Source organism: Hyperoodon ampullatus, assembly GCF_949752795.1.
Source record: "Hyperoodon ampullatus genome assembly, chromosome: 17".
In the NCBI taxonomy this organism is placed as follows: Eukaryota; Metazoa; Chordata; class Mammalia; order Artiodactyla; family Ziphiidae; genus Hyperoodon; species Hyperoodon ampullatus.
Genome location: NC_136930.1, coordinates 62799013 through 62817680, shown reverse-complemented (window position 1 = coordinate 62817680; position 18668 = coordinate 62799013). Strand labels below are relative to the sequence as shown.

At 39.2% G+C, this 18668-nt stretch overlaps 1 protein-coding gene across 2 annotated transcripts in view; it reads right to left on the bottom strand.

The window, feature by feature from the left end:
* The window catches only part of FAM91A1 (family with sequence similarity 91 member A1), a gene marked incomplete at both ends in the record, with an annotated part of 38710 nt that extends 21874 nt beyond the window's left edge, over positions 1-16836 (bottom strand). Inside the window, 10 exons of one of the 2 annotated variants that reach the window (XM_079722445.1) lie at positions 360-398; positions 914-1020; positions 4021-4083; positions 4493-4583; positions 5831-5962; positions 6511-6578; positions 7282-7339; positions 8975-9126; positions 10141-10225; positions 16765-16836. In XM_079722445.1, coding sequence (XP_079578571.1) covers positions 360-398; positions 914-1020; positions 4021-4083; positions 4493-4583; positions 5831-5962; positions 6511-6578; positions 7282-7339; positions 8975-9126; positions 10141-10225; positions 16765-16836 — 867 coding nt within the window. The remainder of the gene's footprint in view (positions 1-359; positions 399-913; positions 1021-4020; positions 4084-4492; positions 4584-5830; positions 5963-6510; positions 6579-7281; positions 7340-8974; positions 9127-10140; positions 10226-16764) is intronic. The other variant, XM_079722446.1, reaches the window with a different exon arrangement.
* Between the last annotated feature and the right edge of the window lie 1832 nt (positions 16837-18668).

Below are 18668 nucleotides of genomic sequence, written 5' to 3'. Positions count from 1 at the left end.
TATGTAGGAGAGGGAATGCTCCCAACTGTCTGGCCTGGGCCTCCCTAGATCCACCCCCAAAGAAGCGGAAGTTGTTGCTTTATCTGACTTCATTACAAGGTACTGTGACTTCACTACAAGACACTGGTCAGGCTGCTTTCTGGTGGGCACAGATGTGTGAGTACAGCTTTCACTCCCTGGGATGGAATACTGGTTCAGGGTTCTTATTTTGCTCTTCTCTATCTTTGTAAGCACCTCGACTACACACTTCCTCTGACAGCTAATAAGAATCTCACTGCTTCCGTTTCTCAGTATCAAGACAAAAATCTATAATCCATTCAGTATTCCTAACACAAGTGAAGAGTATAAAAATTACATACCTTAACCAGGGATAGGTCTATCTCAAGAACATTTGCAAGCTGCAAAATAAAATTTAAAAAATATTTTATATTCTAAGAACCATAAGCATATTATACAGTTGTAATAGACAATTTAACCATAATCAGAAAATTCTTAATTATTAATAACTGAGTCTGATAAATTTTGTAATGAGAATTTTTTTCTTTCCATATCTCTAAGACACTTAGAGGAGTACAAATCCAGGCAGTGACCATAACAACTGAATTACATAGCCTTTAATTTCGTCTCATTCAAAATAAAAGAATTTCCAGATGAGTCAATTGTCTACAATGCTTTTATTATAAAGTCATATAAGGTTATTTAACCCATTCATAAGCTATTAACTAAAAAAATTTGAATATACATATGCAGGAAGTAACTTAAGAATAGTGAACTTAAGTATATTAATGGTCCAAGATCTAACCATGGGTGGATTTTGAAAATATTTTAATTATATCATTAAACAATTTTATCTACTTTACACAAACTTATTTTATAATCTTGAGGTTCTTTCCTAAGATGCTATCCCACTTACCTCTGCAACATTAGTGTGCTCATCTATTGAAACAAATATCTTATAGAGTAGAGTTTCAAAATAATCACCTTGCACTCGATTCATTACAAAACCTTCAAGAGGAGGAACTAAAATAAACAAAATAGACTTTTCTCAGTGACATAATTTTATAAAACAAGAAAGTTTAATTCAAACATCTAATTGAAAAGAGGCCTCCAACTTAGGGACTGAATTCAGCTTTTGATTCATTTTACCAACTCCATAGCAAGTTTTCCTAAAACTTCCAAAGTAAGGTCATATGCAATGCTGTCTACACAGAGTGGACTCTTATGGCAGAGCATAAATCCTACAAAGAGTAATTTCATCCCCATGGACCTCTCAGCATTACTGAGGCGGAGAAGTGCTAGAGGCATGGACTCGGTAGAAAGGCAGGGGGGCCGGTGCTGCTTCAGAATGGGGAAGCCTGCCAAGGGTATGTTTCTGATGCGTCTTAGGCAGCAGGTGGCTGGTCTAAAGCAGAGAAGCAAGAAGTGCAAGTTACCATGCTATCCAAAACCAGGTGGACAGAAGGTAAGAAGGTATTGGCTCTCTGCCCTCCACATCATCCCTGCTCCATCCTCAGAAAAGGGGAAATTCATCTGCGTGACTGCCACGTTTATCACTGGTATCATTTGCTCTTTGGGGCTTTCTATTCTGTAACCTCCTCGATGGGAAGAGGGTCAAGACCTTCCGCACAAGAGGCTGCCCGATCGATGCTCCCCACCTGTTTATTCATACTCACTTCTCTCCACCTTTGGTCCAGATGCTCTAACCCACTTTACGAGAGTGCTCAGCCTGACCAACAATAAACAGGCACTATTCTTTCCTTTGCCATTCTCCCCTGTGGGCACACTTCCCCTGAAAACATCGTGGGAAGAAGGCGTGTGCCTCGGCCATAGCAGGATTTGGGTGTCCCTGTGTCCTCTAACCCTAACACCGCCTAACTGCACCCAAAACCTAAATTATTCCCAACAGAGAGTTATAAGACAAAATTCAAGTGGTCAAAATGAGGGCACTGTGAAGAATCACAATGGATACATCAGGATAGGCTATCTACTTTACAACTCCGGCTCATGTCATTTTCTAATTTAGTGCTACCCATATTTCCAGTCACCCAAGGACTGTTAAGGATCAAAGGTTTCTTTTTAGAAACATTTTAGTAATCCCATATTTTTATATAATTAATTCTTTTCCTACACTCTCAGCTGTGTGAATACGAAGTGTAAACGTTTACTGAACGCTTACTAAGTGCCAGACTATACTACTAGCTACTTTATATATACAATTTCACTTAATCCTCTTAATGTTAAGAGTTGTTCAAAACTATAGCCTATCTTAGAGATGAAGAAACAAGGCACTAAAAGGTTAGAAATACACAATTTACATCTAGGCAAAAAGAATGAGGCAACTCTACATAAAGAGATATGGGATAGTCTCAATGTATAATATATTAAGTTAAAAAAGCAAAGTATGAGCTGGATACACCATCTGCGTAAGAATAAAACCACACAAAAAAGGATACATACATATATGCCTATGTGCATAGTATGTTTTTGGAAGAATATACAGGAAACTTAGTGGCGGCTGAGAGAGGAACTGACTGGTTAGGGGCAGGCATGGGAAGCAGACTTTTTATACTCTTCTGTAAATTTAGTATTTTATAATCATAATTACTGTCTACTCAAAAAATACATTAACAAAAATAAAAATAAAGAAAAATACCTGGAAATAGCAAAGAAAGTTATAGAAAAAAAAAAAAAGACAAGGAAGGCCGGGCCATAAACACATGGCAACACAAATAAAAAATAAAGGTCAGGACACACTAGACTATGATAACCTGATATGAGGGAGTATTCTTGTAAAAAGCCCTAACACTCATTTGTTAACAGTAAGGTCCCTGGAATTTTTTGACACTTCATATTTGATTACACAATATTTTAGAATGGTAAAAGATATCGCAAACAAGAATAATACCTAAAAGATATGATGGAAAACACACTTATAATACATAACCTTAATATAACAAGTGCTTCTATAAATTGGTAAGAAATCTAATCTAGAGGGAAAAAAAGCCACGGATGTGTCCAAGAATGTTAACCACATCACCACTGAGGCAAAAAAATATATAAATAAAATAAAAAAGAATAAAATATTTAAAAAAGGAAATGATCTAAACAACCAGCAATACGGGAATGGTTTACTAAATTGAAATATACAAGGGTCTTAATGTTGATTTAACTTGGGGAGGTGGGTGAAGAGGAAGGGAGGAAGAGATAAAGATAAAAAAGATGGTAGTGACATGAAAATATAAGACACAGATATGTCAGGTAAAAATGAAGAACAAGGACTTCCCTGGTGGTTCAGTGGTTAAGAATCCACCTGCCAATGCAGGGGACACGGGTTCAAGCCCTGGTCTGGGAAGATCCCACATGTTGCAGAGCAACTAAGCCCGTGCGCCACAACTACTGAGCCTGTGCTCTAGAGCCCATGAGCCACAACTACTGAGCCCGTGTGCTACAACTACTGAAGCCCGCCTGCCTAGAGCCCGTGCTCCACAACAAAGAGAAGCCACCACAACGAGAAGCCGGCGCACCACAACAAAGAGTAGCCCCTGCTCGCCCCAACTAGAGAAAGCCCACGTGCAACAACGAAGACCCAACGCAGCCATAAATAAATAAACAAATAAATAAATAATGTAAAATGAAGAACATATAATTCTATGATATTACTGAATATATGTAGAAACTTATGCACTGAACAAGGTTTAAAAGGTGACATACATGTATTAAAACACTGGTTTGATTTAGGATTGTGAGAAATTTATCTCAGATTTCTACTATTTTAAATACAGTGCTTACACCAACAAAAGATAAAAATGAAAGGAATCTAACTAAAATTTAACTAAAGGAATTTAACTAAAATTTAACCACCTCAATGAGTTGCAACGTAATGAGGAAGAAATGTTTTTCTTTGAAAAATTCTAATCAAAGATCCCAGAATGATATGTGTCTAACTTAACAGGGTGACACACAGTGCCCAGCACCTAGTAGCCATTCAAAAAACATTGAGAAATATTAGCACATATTTACCTGCTATACAACTGTCATCAGATATTGGTACATCCAGATAAATAAATCCTTTGTTATATAAACCTACAGAAGCAAAAGTATCTTGTTTTAGATGAACCAGTAAACACTGTAATTTAAAAAAATAAAATAAAAACTTTATTCCTGATTTTCTGTAAAGATTCTTACAACTTAATGGTATATGAAAAGGAAAAAAGATAGAAGAAAAAAATTACAACAAAGCTTTCAAATCTTGGTTTCCCTCAAATGCTCAGAACTGCAAAATTTTCCTTATGATTCATTTGTATAAATTTCTAATCTACGTGACTAATTATAGCCACACTGGAAAACAATGGACTAAGGTCACATTTCAAACAATAACATGCCTTAGGAAATATTACTGTTCTTACCTAATTGATAAATAATTGCTATAAATTGTTGATGGCTTAAAATAATTTTTTATGTTGACAAAAGACCATTTCTACTAACCACTTACTATGTACTACATTGTAATCTAGTGATCCAGAGAGCTGAGGGCCTGCATCAATGATCTTATCAATAGCGCATTTCTCGGGGAAAGTGCATATCTAGGAAAAGCAAAATATTTTCAATTAGGTTCTGTCCAAATTCACTGACTGATAAGTTTCCTAAATCTATTCATGTTTAAACCAATGATTATAAGTCATTAGTTGAATGAACTACCTATTTTTTTCATTTTTTACTCTAAAATTCAAACAAAAAAAGCCACACACAACCATCAATTAAGGTGCCCAAATATGCTACCAACAGAACTCATACAACAAAGCAATTTTAAGTGCCAATACTTGCTGGTAAGTAATGTGCTCACTAATAAATACTAATATTTACTCATCTTCTTTGCATTGGAATCTGATCCATTTGCTGATTCTGGATCTCTCAAATCAGAAGTTTATTCACATGCCACAGGATTATTATCACTGACGAGAAGACCACTATCTTATGACACAGTCTGACATCTCTGCTCGGAAGTAAATGCACTGAAGCAGCATTCCTAAGCCTTGCACTCACTGGATTTATTCTGTCCTCGGAAGTAAAACAAAATGCCAACTAAAAAAAAATCCACACACTCACTTAATTCCTTCAGCCACAGGGATATGACTGGTCTCTAGGCACCTCGTCTGCTATTCCACCTCTTTCCCCTAAATCAACATCCCTTCTAATATGTATAAAGCTTATAGCAAATGTGGTCTGACCACTGGGAATAGTATTTCCCTTGATCTTGACACTATGCCCTATCAAGCACTTACCACTTCAGTACAGCAGTTCAGCACAGTGATTAAGAGCACAGCAAACTGCCTGGGTTAAAATCCCAGACCTTTACTAGAACTGTGACTGGAGCCATTACTTCATTTCTCTGCGCTCACTTTTCTCACATGTGAAAGAGGCTACAAATAATACACAGCTCTGGGGTTGTGATGAGACTCAAATGAGACAATATAAAAAGCAGCTGGAATAGTGCCTGGCACACTGAGCACACAGCAAGTCCTCAAAAACCGTTGGCAATACTACTGCTGGTAGCTGTGGCATCATGTCACTTTACATGAAACATGTAAGTAAAATCCCCAGGTGACTGTACATGAACCAAGTCAAGTCTCCCTGATTATTAAAGAGTATTTTTGAAAACCACCAATATTCTAGCCTACTAAGATCATTTACAATTTTGAATTTAAGTTTAATTTCCTTCAGGAAAACCAACTAGTGTTACTTTTTGTAAAAAAGTTATGTAACTATAGTTAAAAATTATAAAATAATTTTTAAAATAAAAATCCTATGTTTAACGTTTAAAGTTATCTACCTTTATGTCATCTTCTGTGATATATGCAGCCTGCACCACCCACCATGCCTCTATGGCAATTTCCACCGGCTTTACTGGTAGAAGATCACGGGCCGTTTTCCGTCTGAAAAATTTCTGCAATGGTACAAACATCTGAGAATTTGCAATCTATCTAAAATTACTACTTTCTTTTTTTGTTGATAATAGTATAACAAGACGGTTTCCAACGGACTAAATAAATATCTTTTAAAATTCTCATGTTTTAAAATCTAAAGTATTCTAGATATACTGAATGGAGAAAGTCATTCTTAAATTATTTCAAAGTAAATTACTTCAAAACACTACCATTAAATCTGGATCTAAATCCAGAAATTCAAAGGAAACCCAGGTGAAAATGCATTTGGAAAATGTGTACTGATTTCACCCATGAAGTGAACCCTGGGAGTGGAATGAGCAGGTGAAAAGACCAGCAGAGCAGAGTTAATTTTTAAAAATAAATGAAATGTCTTATGCCTTAGATATTTTTAATTCAATAATCACTTAAGCTATAACCTAGAGATACTGATGAGTTGTTTCTGTATTAAGCATATTTTATTTGATCAAAGAAATCATAATTCATTATTTCTACTACTTAAAACTTTAATCAGATTGTGTGATAAGGAGGACAAGAAATTAGAAGGGAAGGGAAACAACTAACTTACTTTTGATGATCTACACTGATTCATCAGATCAATGTACTGGTTCCTTCCTATGCCAAGAAGCCTCAGACCTAAAAGAAAGAGCCTTTCCTTTAAAATCATTTAATACATCTTGAAATGTCAGTACACTCACAACCTACTAGGAAAAAACCTTTGACTTTCATTCCTCTTTTGATTACTGACAGATAATCAATATCAAATTAAAAAGAATTCTTCAAACAAAATATAAAAGACAAGCAACTGGGAGAGGTGAATTCAAGCTGACACTTTTGACAATGCTAACAGAAAATTTTTAAAAAGCAGAAGTCCTCCCAATTCCAGGAAGTCAAAATGTACTTCTCAGCAAGTTTCTTCTTAACACAACAGAACTATGTCACATTTCAAATATACACTTCATTAAAATAAGCATAATAAAACACCAGCAAATCATGTTCGTAACAACCATATATCGTGCTGCAAAAATATTGTGCACAGATTTTCTTTCCTCATTTGGTATACACCACAGCCCAAGTATCAGAAAGAACTTCATTCTCTAGAAATACAGAGACTAGTCCCATTTTTCTGATTCTACCCCTCCAAAATATTCCTCTCTTAGACATTTAGACTAAATCTTATACTTGACTTGTATCACCTGATAAAATTCCTATCAATAATGTTGCTTGCTGTTCTCATCTTTCAAGTCTTTCAGGTTAAAAGCACAATAATGAAAGACAAGAGCACGCATGCACAAAGACACTCTAAACACTGCCTCGTTCAGCATAGTTAAATACTTACAGTCAGCAGCAGTGAAATTGGGCAACGAATCATAACTTTTCTCACTGTTCATAATGTCCTTTTAAAAAGAAAAAAACGTAAATGTTAAACGCAAAATGTCCTTGCCACAGGAAGCACTGAGATCAGAACCTGGCAACCTAGAGCATGCATGTCACAGTGTGGCATGTACCACGAGGTCCCAACCTAGCAACTGAAGGTCAGGCTTTCAGGTCTGGGTTCCTCACAGCGCTCTATGAAGCCCAGACAGTTGCCCAGTGACCTCTGCCCTGTGGAAGCTATGCAAGGAATACCTCTCTCAGAGTTCAGGGTTCCAGGCTCTCCACACTTCATACCTTATCCTAGACTCCTACCCTAGGATTAGAGAGAATCCCGAGAGAAGGCCCGAGAGTGTCTCACAGCTCCATCAACAAGCATCCAAGACAAGCACTGCCGACAAAGACCTTAACCGCTCAGCAGCCTCTGCCCCTCCAAATCCCAACCAGCAACAGAGTCAAACTCAGTGTCCAGCTTCTTGCAACCCTCATCTGTTTCTCCAGTAACAAATCAGCTGTTTACTGTGGGAATAAGACCCATTTTTAACCCAGGAGTTATACCCAATGGTATAAAAACAGACACCAGAGAACAGCAAGCACATGGATGCACTGAAAGCTGGTAAATGGGACAAAACCTCACTCTATTATCTCCCCCAAACCTGTGGACAACACCAGAAAAATAATCAGAGAGACGGCAACAAAACTATTCTACGCACTGCTTAGCTGCCACATTCATTATGCTACCCTGGTTCTAGGGAAAGGGACTGACAGAAACCTGGGTGGCCAGGCCTCAAGCTTTACTTTGTATTTCCTCCAAAACAGGGACACAGGAGACATGGGACTATAGAAGTGCCTGTGGAGAAGGGGCTTAAGGAGACTGGCAAAGGGAGCTCCTGTGAAGGCAGCCACGTCCTAAAGGGAGCTACCCTCACTGCTACTGCAGGCGTCCGACTCCTTCAGTTCTAGGCTGCCCTCTGCTCCTCAAGTGGCTGGTGAGCCCAGAACAGTAGCACTCAAAGAGAATTAACGGCCAATGAACACTAGATAAATACTGCCAATCTTTACATAAAGCTCACTTAAAAACAGTATATAACTACTGTTTAAAGCTATTCAACACAGGCCTAAAAACTGCCTTTGGAAAAAGGCTGACATCTAAAAGTTAGTAATCACAGAAAGATTAGCAACCAGGACTACTAATACAATTCTGTTCTTCTGAAACATGCATTATATAATGTTGGGTCTACATCATCATTTATTCTTTCTACAGTGAGAAAACAGCTAAATATATTAAGCTTCTCTGAGCTTAATGTTCAATTCTGTCACCCACTTTTTCAACCTTAACCGTGTATTAAAAGCAATAAATTTTATACAAACTGTGCTAACATAAATGACTGATTAACGCTACAACAGCACAAAGGGTCAACAACGTCTTCAGGAACACAGGATAAAGACAGATACTTTCCTGCTGAGAAAACACTGATAAGGACAACTACTTGCACAAGTGTGTGGCTATAACAGTTAACTTGTAAGCAACCGTCTTTTTTACACTATAAACTCAGAAACAACGTCCACTGTGGCTGAGTGCTGGTCATCATTCCCGAAGCATCCCCGACATGAAGTCCCATCCCATCCCTGCAGATTCACGTACACTGTAAACTCACCTCCATAATCCCGGTATAATATAAAAACGGCGTTATCCTCAGGCCCTTCACCATGATGTCTGATAAGTGGTAAGGGTACAGCATGAGGTGCTCCCGGCTATACTTTAACAGCTCCTCATAGTACTTGCGTTCATCTTTCTTGACATGTTTAACTAGGAAAGAAAGGGAAATTCTCCAGTGTTTTTTCAGATCTTATACTTACATAGAATTATAAATGCAAGGAGAAACACTTTACAAACTAATATTAATTAAAAAGAAAAGTATGTAAATTGGAAGAGAATAAAACAATCTAAGTTGGAACAAAGAAACAATTACACCACAAGAAACAGACTTCAGAGCATATAAGGAAAATGTATCATGGGACAGAAAAGTAGAGAAATAATTCTTAACAAATCAAAAAGCAAAGAAAGTGAGCATGGAATGTCTCCCCCAAAAAACATAAGCTACAATCCATCCAATCCCTAGGATACTTTACAAGACAGCCAATCTGAATGGCAGTTTTCTATGAAATCAAGTCTATTTTTAAAAATTATTTGCTGGTTTCTGTGTTTTAAATGTAAAAAAACCTCTGACTTCCATGGAATACGTTTTCATAGAAAACCTATCTCTGAAATACTATGCTTAAAATAAGAGTAACAAATGGGAGGGAAGACTAGCAGGGCAACAGAATAATCAAACTAATCTGACAAATAAAAAGCAAACATTTAAAAAAAAGTTTTTTTTAAAAAAAATGGAGCCAATTATGTTTAAAATTTGTTCCAATTATTATAGAAAGAGTCTTCATTAAAGTTATATTATTTGGAAAATTTATAGATACCAAAACAAAACTCAAAGTCAAAAATCATTAAGAAGGAACGTACTTCTTTTCTGGCATATTTTCTCACTAAACTAAAAAGAGGACAACTGAATCAAAATTAATATTCTACAGGTAAAATGAATCTATAAACAGTACTCTAAAAAATAATTTTCATTGGAATTAGAAAGAAAAATCTACTTGCTAATGCAAATTATTGTTAGGTGTGATGGGTCATTATAGAATTTATTTAAGGCTGTACATGGAAAAATTTCAGTACTATGAAATATATAATGAAAAGATAGGAGAGATTTATGAAAATGTAATTCAGCAATAGTCATTTCTACCTCAATGTAAAAATGTCTCTACTTACCTAAGTTATTTCTGTATCGTAACTGATTGCGGATACTGTACAGGACAACCTGCTTCTCATATTCTCTCTGTGAATTTCCAAGACTCTAAAAAAAATTTCAAATAGATTTAAAAGTTTCTAAACTGATATGGGAACATATGTATACGTATAACTGATTCACTTTGTTATAAAGCAGAAACTAACACACCATTGTAAAGCAATTATACTCCAATAAGGATGTAAAATAGTTTCTAAACTAAACAAAAATACTTTACCCCATAAAATTTCAATACCATGCCCCCTAATTTTATCCTGGAATCTCTAATTTCCAGAACTGAGTAAAGATTTTCTTAAATTTTCCTGCTATGGTATTAGAGCAAAAATTCAATGTGTTTACCTTCAGTCTCCCTTTCTAAAAGGACTTACTGAAATTATCTAAAGTATTTAATATCAAATAAAAGAGCAGTCTGAGAGCATAACTTCACTTAACAAAAAACTAAGTTCTACTACTAAAGATTTCCTTTTTTAAAAACAATCTTTATTGGAGTATAATTGCTTTACAATGGTGTGTTAGTTTCTGCTTTATAACAAAGTGAATCAGTTATACATACACATATGTCCCCATATCTCTTCCCTGTTGCGTCTCCCTCCCTCCCCCCCACCCTCCCCATCCCACCCCTCCAGGTGGTCACAAAGCACCTCCCTGTCCTATGTGGCTGCTTCCCACTAGCTAGCTATTTTACATTTGGTAGTGTATATATGTGCATGCCACTCTCTCACTTTGTCCCAGCTTACCCTTCCCCTTCCCCGTACCCTTAAGTCCATTCTCTAGTAGGTCTGTGTCTTTATTCCCGTCTTGCCCCTAGGTTCTTCATGACCATTTTTTTTTTTTTAGATTCCATATATATGTGTTAGCATATGGTATTCATTTTTCTCTTTCTGACTTACTTTACTCTGTATGACAGACTCTAGGTCCATCCACCTCACTACAAATAACTCAATTTCATTTCTTTTTATGGCTGAGTAATATTCCATTGTATATATGTGCTACATCTTCTTTATCCATTCATCTGTTGATGGACACTTAGGTTGCTTCCATGTCCTGGCTATTGTAAATAGAGCTGCAATGAACATTGTGGTACATGACTCCTTTTGAATTATGGTTTTCTCAGGGTATATGCCCAGTAGTGGGATTGCTGGGTCATATGGTAGTTCTATTTTTAGTTTTTTAAGGAACCTCCATACTGTTCTCCATAGTGGCTGTATCAAGTTACATTCCCACCAACAGTGCAAGCGGGTTCCCTTTTCTCCACACCCTCTCCAATATTTTTTGTTCATTTATTATAAAATCTCCAGATTTTCTGAGGCAATCCCTATCAAACTACGAATGGAATTTTTCACAGAACTAGGACAAAAAATTTCACAATTTGTATGGAAACACAAAAGACCCCGAATAACCAAAGCAATCTTGAGAACGAAAAATGGAGCTGGAAGAATCAGGCTCCCTGACTTCAGACTATACTACAAAGCTACAGTAGTCAAGACAATATGGTACTGCCACAAAAACAGAAATATAGATCAATGGAACAGAATAGAAAGCCCAGAGATAAACCCACGCACCTATGGTCATCTTATCTTCGATAAAGGAGGCAAGAATATACAGTGGAGAAAAGACAGCCTCTTCAGTAAGTGGTGCTGGGAAAATTGGACAGCTACATGTAAAATAATGAAATTAGAACACTCCATAACATCATACACAAAAATAAACTCAAAATGGATTAGAGCCCTAAATGTAAGGCCAGACACCATCAAACTCTTAGAGGAAAACATATGCAGAACTCTATGACATAAATCACAGCAAGATCCTTTTTGACCCACCTCTAGAGAAATGGAAATAAAAACAAAAATAAACAAATGGGACCTAATGAAACTTAAAAGCTTTTGCACAGCAAAGGAAACCATAAACAAGACGAAAAGACAACCCCCAGAATGGGAGAAAATATTTGCAAATGAAGCAACTGACAAAGGATTAACCTCTAAAATTTACAAGCAGCTCATGCAGCTCAATATAAAAAAAAAACAAACAACTCAATCTAAAAATGGGCAGAAGACCTAAGTAGACATTTCTCCAAAGAAGATATACAGATTGCCAACAAACACATGTAAGAATGCTCACCATCATTAATCATTAGAGAACTGCAAATCAAAACTACAATGAGATATCATCTCACACAGGTCAGAATGGCCATGATCAAAAGACTTCCTTCTTGACCGTCTCCAATTTGTGTGGATGGATGGATTCTTGCACCTACATTTATTTAAATTTAAGAATGGCCACTAAGGACAGATCCCCGTCTGATGACTACTTATAGTTGAGGGCTATGATTATGAAAAATTAAGATTCCTGGAGAATGTACACTTAAAATGTACCTCTAAATACGATTATTTCTTAAAAACATCATCTTATGGCCTCATTAGAAAACACTTAAGACAATTTTAGAATTTCCGATATATTTTTTAGTGGGCAAAATGCTTTCTAGCTGTGAACTTAGTGTTTTAAGTTCAAAAGTGGGTTCTCATGAAAGCAAAGAATAAGTCTGATTACAGTTAATATGATATTCAATGTGAGACCATAAACTTAATTTGATATGTGACTGCTATCCCCCTTCTAATTACTAGCTACGATCTTTCCAACACACTATAAAATAGGACATCTTCAGAGATTAATGAAAGACAGAACGGAGGACTCAGGGATTCCACTTCTCACTCGTAGGTTTCTGAAAGCCAAGGTAAACGTCCATGCACATACGTTCACGTAAGGCCATCTTCACAAAAGAGATGAAGCACACATCTAAATAAACTGGCACACAACTGGAACTACTGGTGGGTCGCATTTTAAGAAAAAAGGGACATAACGTGAGAAAACTAAAAGTCTTTCTTCCTGCATCTAGATTAATTGATTTATCACAGGCTGAACCATAACCCACACTACTGCTGACATGTTATGTGCTGACATTGTTTTCGTCCATTTTAACATTACAAGAAGTTAGGAGTAAAGTTCATTGTAGAGATACTGCTCTCCTATATTTTATGTAGCACCAAAACCAGGGCCAGTATTGAAGATATTTAGGGGATTCAAAATATTAGGCTTTGTGTAAAACTTTTAAAGGATCTCCTCTAGCTCTACTGCCAAATAAAAGTCTCTTGCTCAAGGAACAGAGAACACACACACTCACTCACACAGCAGACAATTTGCTAAAATCTTAGCAACTTCCAAACTTGATGATTTACTCTTGTGTTTCAAAATAAGTTCCTTAATTTATTCTAACCTACAACCGTTTTCTCCCTTTAAAACTCTGTTCCCGGTAACTCCAGGATAAAAAGTGTAAATCAAGCCACTTACACAAAATATAAGGTCCCCATTATTTATAAGCTAATTAGAGAATACAGTATCTACTAAACATCTAAGTCTTTGCGCTAGTCATTAAGTAATGACTGGTCCTGATCAATACATGTGCATACACACGAATAACTAAAAACTGCATTAACCGCTGATTTTATTCTTCACTACCCTCGTACATAAAATATAATTGCTTTGTTCACAAAGATCTTTGGCTTCTCTTCCACGCCCACCCCAATTTCCCACCATCCACATTTTAAAACACTGCTGCCACTACAGGAGGCAACGAAAGAAAGGTCATTTTACCGGGAGACAGTGCAGACCCTGCAGAAATTCCCACCAGGTCTGACAAATGAAGCTGGGCTGCAGATAAAACTAACTAAAACAGAGTGACATAGAAACCGGCTGTAAAACACCCACTGTGCATCAGATGATGCTAAAAGCATAAAGAATTCTTTCTAAAGCTTTTGCTCCTACAAACCCCAATGTGCACCACCTCCCCAAAAATACACAATAGTTTTTTTTAATTGACCCTCCTTGGAACCTCATCATAAAATTTCCCTTCATATAAAACAACTATGAATTGTTTTGAACAATGAATACTGGTAAACTATAGAAAGATCCTGAAATAATGGCCTGATCCATAACTTTTTAATGTATTTCTGAAAGTCTAGTATAGCTCACACCATGTAAAAAATTTTCATCTCATTTATATAAAAACTATTTTTTCAAATACATTTAAAAAAAATACATTAAAAAAATCTGAATCACCTTCCACCAGCTTTCAAAACTGGGAAATATGAGTCACTTTCAAATTGAACTCATCAAAACTTACCAGAAACTCTTATCAAAGTACTTAGTATCTGTAACACCAAAAACCAAATTCTTTCCACATAAGGACTATTCCCCACTTTTAAACTGACTAAGCTTTAGCTCCTGGAAAAAAAAATCTCAGACTGATACTATCATTCATTCACTGCAAAAGTATTTACTAAAAGCCAACTACGAGATAGGTGCTCAAAATACAAAAGCAAAAACAAGTAATGTAACCAGAAAATACAACATAGTGGGGTAAGTGCTATGGGTGAGAAATACAGTGCTGGGGCAGCACACCTGAGGGTCAACTACTCCAGAGATAGGTCAGGAAAATCTTTCTAGAGGAGTTAACATCTCAATTCAAAAAGAAGCAACATGTAATCTATGGAGACAAATAGAAATAGAACTGGGTTTGCATTTTAGAAACCTCACCACAGTATAGTATGAAGAATGGACAGGAAGGTACTTTTCTGAGTGCTAGACACTAGACAGAAAGCTGATGTACTAATCCAAGGTAGACCTAGGGAAAAAGAGCAAGGCTAGAGAAAAACCATGAAGTAACTTGTACCAGATGGGTTTTGCAACACCTTCTACAAGCGGAAGCTTATCCTAAGTTAAAACACCAATTCTTGTAAGTGATCTCACCAAAGAAAGTTTTAATTTAATGTCATTCTTGTACTTAAGTATAACACTGTTCTGAGATTATTTTTAATAGTCACAACCAAGGTTTGGAAAGGCTTTTTCCATATGTACAAAATAGATAATAACCTGCTGTATAAAAAAATAAATAAAATAAAATTTTAAAAAAGCCTTTTTCCAATACTAATTAAGATCAATTATTTCTGTTGGACATAACTGAATCATCCATCTTTCTTCTATTATGCTACATTTATTTTTGTGAAACGAAGAGTAAAGAAAACATGGAAACAAAGGATTGTTGGTTCTTCCAGCTGTCTTGCCATATGCCACAAAACCCTAAAAACAAAGTGTCCATCAAAGCCTTCATTCCAGCTTAACAAGAGGAACTTATTAGTCTTTCAGATTTAGAGCTTTCTTCCTCCCATTCAAGATTAACGTCACATGGGTAGCCACTGCCACCCAAGAATTCTGAGTTCCTTAAATTTACCTTTCCACTTCCTTGTGTTTTTGGTATCTTGAAGTGCAAGCGTTTTCTCTGCCACACGATGCACCGCCAGAACGTTAAATTATTCATTTCCTGGAACTAAGACCCCAGGCTGGGAGAGGAGGCAAAGTCATAATCCTTATACCATCACCACCAACAACCCAAACTTTCCAAATATGCCGGTGTCCAGCACCAATGGAAAACAGAATTTCACTCTCAACCAAGCAACATGGCGGGAACTTGAAGGTCCATCTATGACCACAGAGAAACAGTGCCTTCTATACAGCACATATCACTTCTTCATAATCTTTACCACCGCCCGCCATATTATGTATCTATTCATTTGTTTGTTAACTGTCTTTCTTTACTAAAACGTAAGCTCCATGAAGAAAGGGCTTTCCCGTGTTGACTGCTGCAAATGACCCGCACCTCAAATAAGGCATAGCACATAGTAGGTGTTCAATAAATATCTGTAAAACAACTGAGTAAAAATAACACTCAAGCATTTGAGAACTACCTCTCCGACAAAAACCTCCTGTCGCTCTCTTGTTGCAACATCTCTAATAAACTCATCTTGTTGACAGACCGAAGTCCAACAAAACAAAGTCCGAAAGTCCTTCAAAATCCGGCCCTGACCGCTACCACTCCCCACGCACTCACCAAGCCCCACCGCCAAACACACCAATAGATCTACACCTCCGGATTCCGGTGATGGAGGAGGTCGCTCACTACTCTTAAAGCACGCTTTCACTCGTCCAAGCTTCTTAAAATGACTTTCCCTCTCGCTGGAAAATTTTGAATCCCTCTTCACTATCTATCTCTTATTCGTCCTTTAAGGCCCAATTTAAATGCCTCCCCTACACAACGTCCTGACACTCCCTGGACGGTTTCTGACACCCTCCTCTGCGCTCTCGCATATACTATCATGCAGGTTCGTGTGAGCTGCTATCAGCCTGTAACGGATTCATTTGTTTCTTGTCCCTTTCCCACCATCCCGCAGTTCTGGAGGTCAAGAGCCGTGTTTTAAATGTTTCGAAGGTGCCTAGCCCAGTGCCTGGTTGAACGGAGTCTGCGTGCGAAGGCGCCAAGCGAGTCCACTGGACACCATACCATCCCATTTCGAAACGGCCCCATCCTGCCCCTGTAGCCCCAGGACCGTCCCCTCCTCACCCGCGGGCTGCGGGTAGGTTATCTCAAGACGCTGGACAGGGGAAGGCCGGGAGTCAGCCCAGAGGCGCCAGCCCCGGCCCCGCGGGCTCGGCGAGCAGGTGACGGCGGGGCGGGACGCCGGCCCCAGGTTCCATACCTGCCTCACGTTGGCTGGCAGCTTGCTCCAGGGGTAGTTGTGCCGGATGTGGAACTCCACGTCTATGTTCATGATGCCGGGAGCCCGGGAGGGCGGCGGCGGCCAGGACCGCAGCTGGAACGACGCCTCCCGCCTGCCCACCCGTAGCCCGTCCGAGGAGCCCGCGGGAGGCCCCACGTTTCACACTGCGGACGGCCCGGGCTGCCCCATGGCCTGGGCTCCCGACAGCTCGGTGCGGCCCGGGCCACGGGGCACGGGAGCAGCAGACACACGGGGCCGGACGCCTCGGCGGCTCCAAGTTTCTTCCTAGTTTCGGCCCGCCGGAAATGGCTTCGGGCGTGCGTCACTTCCGCCCGGCGGCGCGAGACCGGGGGGCGGAGCCCGGGACCAGCCTTACTGCCCACCCCCTGCAAGGTGTGGGAGTGGAGCAAAGGTCTAGCGACCCTTCATCCCCTACTGGTAGCTGCTACATCTTGTGAAGGAGGAACAGTTGGGCTCTCCTTCAGAGCTCCACATTCTTGTTTTGTTGCGACCCGGCTGGCGGGATCTTAGTTCCCCCACCAGGGATTGAACCCCCCGGCCCTCCACAGTGCAAGCGCAGAGTCCTAACCATTGGACGGCCAGAGAATTCCCACAAAGGTCCAAATTCTTAAAATGTAGGGATTCTGGGCTTCCCTGGTGGTGCAGTGGTTGAGAGTCCGCCTGCCGATGCAGGGGACACGGGTTCGTGCCCCGGTCCGGGAGGATCCTACATGCCGCGGAGCGGCTGGGCCTGTGAGCCATGGCCGCTGAACCTGCGCGTCCGGAGCCTGTGCTCCGCAACGGGAGAGGCCACAACAGTGAGAGGCCCGCATACCGGGAAAAAAATAAAATAAAATGTAGGGATTCAGGGAGTTGAAATGGTAAACAGCCGGTGCTGACCTGGGGGAGGTCCAGAAGGAACCTAGGAGATAAGAGTCTTGCGTGCAGCCTGTTGCTGCTCTGCTCCGTACAGATGGCTCCGGAGTCACTTCTTAAAGGCAGAAATTCAGACCCTCTTTAATGTCAGTTCTAGTGAGAAGGTCTTTGAGAACACTTTCTTCCAGAATTGGTTACACTGGCTTAGCAAACCCATGACCCTTGTTACTGGCAAGCAACCACAGTATCTGTTTCAGTTTTAAACCATGGTTTTAAGGGCCTTCCCTGGTGGTCCAGCGGTAAAGAATCCGCCTTCCAATGCAGGGGACGATCCCTGGTCGGGGGCAACGAAGCCCCCGCACCACAACTGCTGAGCTCGCACTCCTCAACGAGAGAGCCCATGCGCCCTGGAGCCCTCGCGCCACAACTAGAAAGATAAAGCCGCACTCCACAACTAGAGAGAAGCCCGAGCGCCGCGACAAAAGATACCGCACACCTCAACGAAGATCCCGTGTACCGCAAATACGACCCGACGCAGCTAAAAAAACAAGGAAAATAAATAAATTTAAAAAAGAAAACAATGGTTTTAAATATTTTATTCCACACCTGACAGATGTATACTTAGAACTTTTTATGACACCTAGGGCACAGCTCAGCAGCAGCCTGACGCAAGGCAGAGACCTTATTATTTCTGATGGGTTGAAACAAATATGACCCACGCTGCCCTTGCATAGATATATTGGACTCGTGTTATCCAACTATAAGAGCCCATAACTAAATGCTTTGAATCCTATGTCTACAGACCCTCGACATAATAGCTAAAATTAAAAGAACTCTGACCATGAGATGTTTATTCAACAAGTATTGATTGCCTGCCTGCTATGTACTAAGCCCTTGACTTACAACAGGTTATTTCTCACAACCTTATGAAAGAATCCCACTCTTAAAATCCCAATTTAACAGAGGAGGAAACCGAGGCTTGGCAGGGCTGCCTGACTTGCTCATAA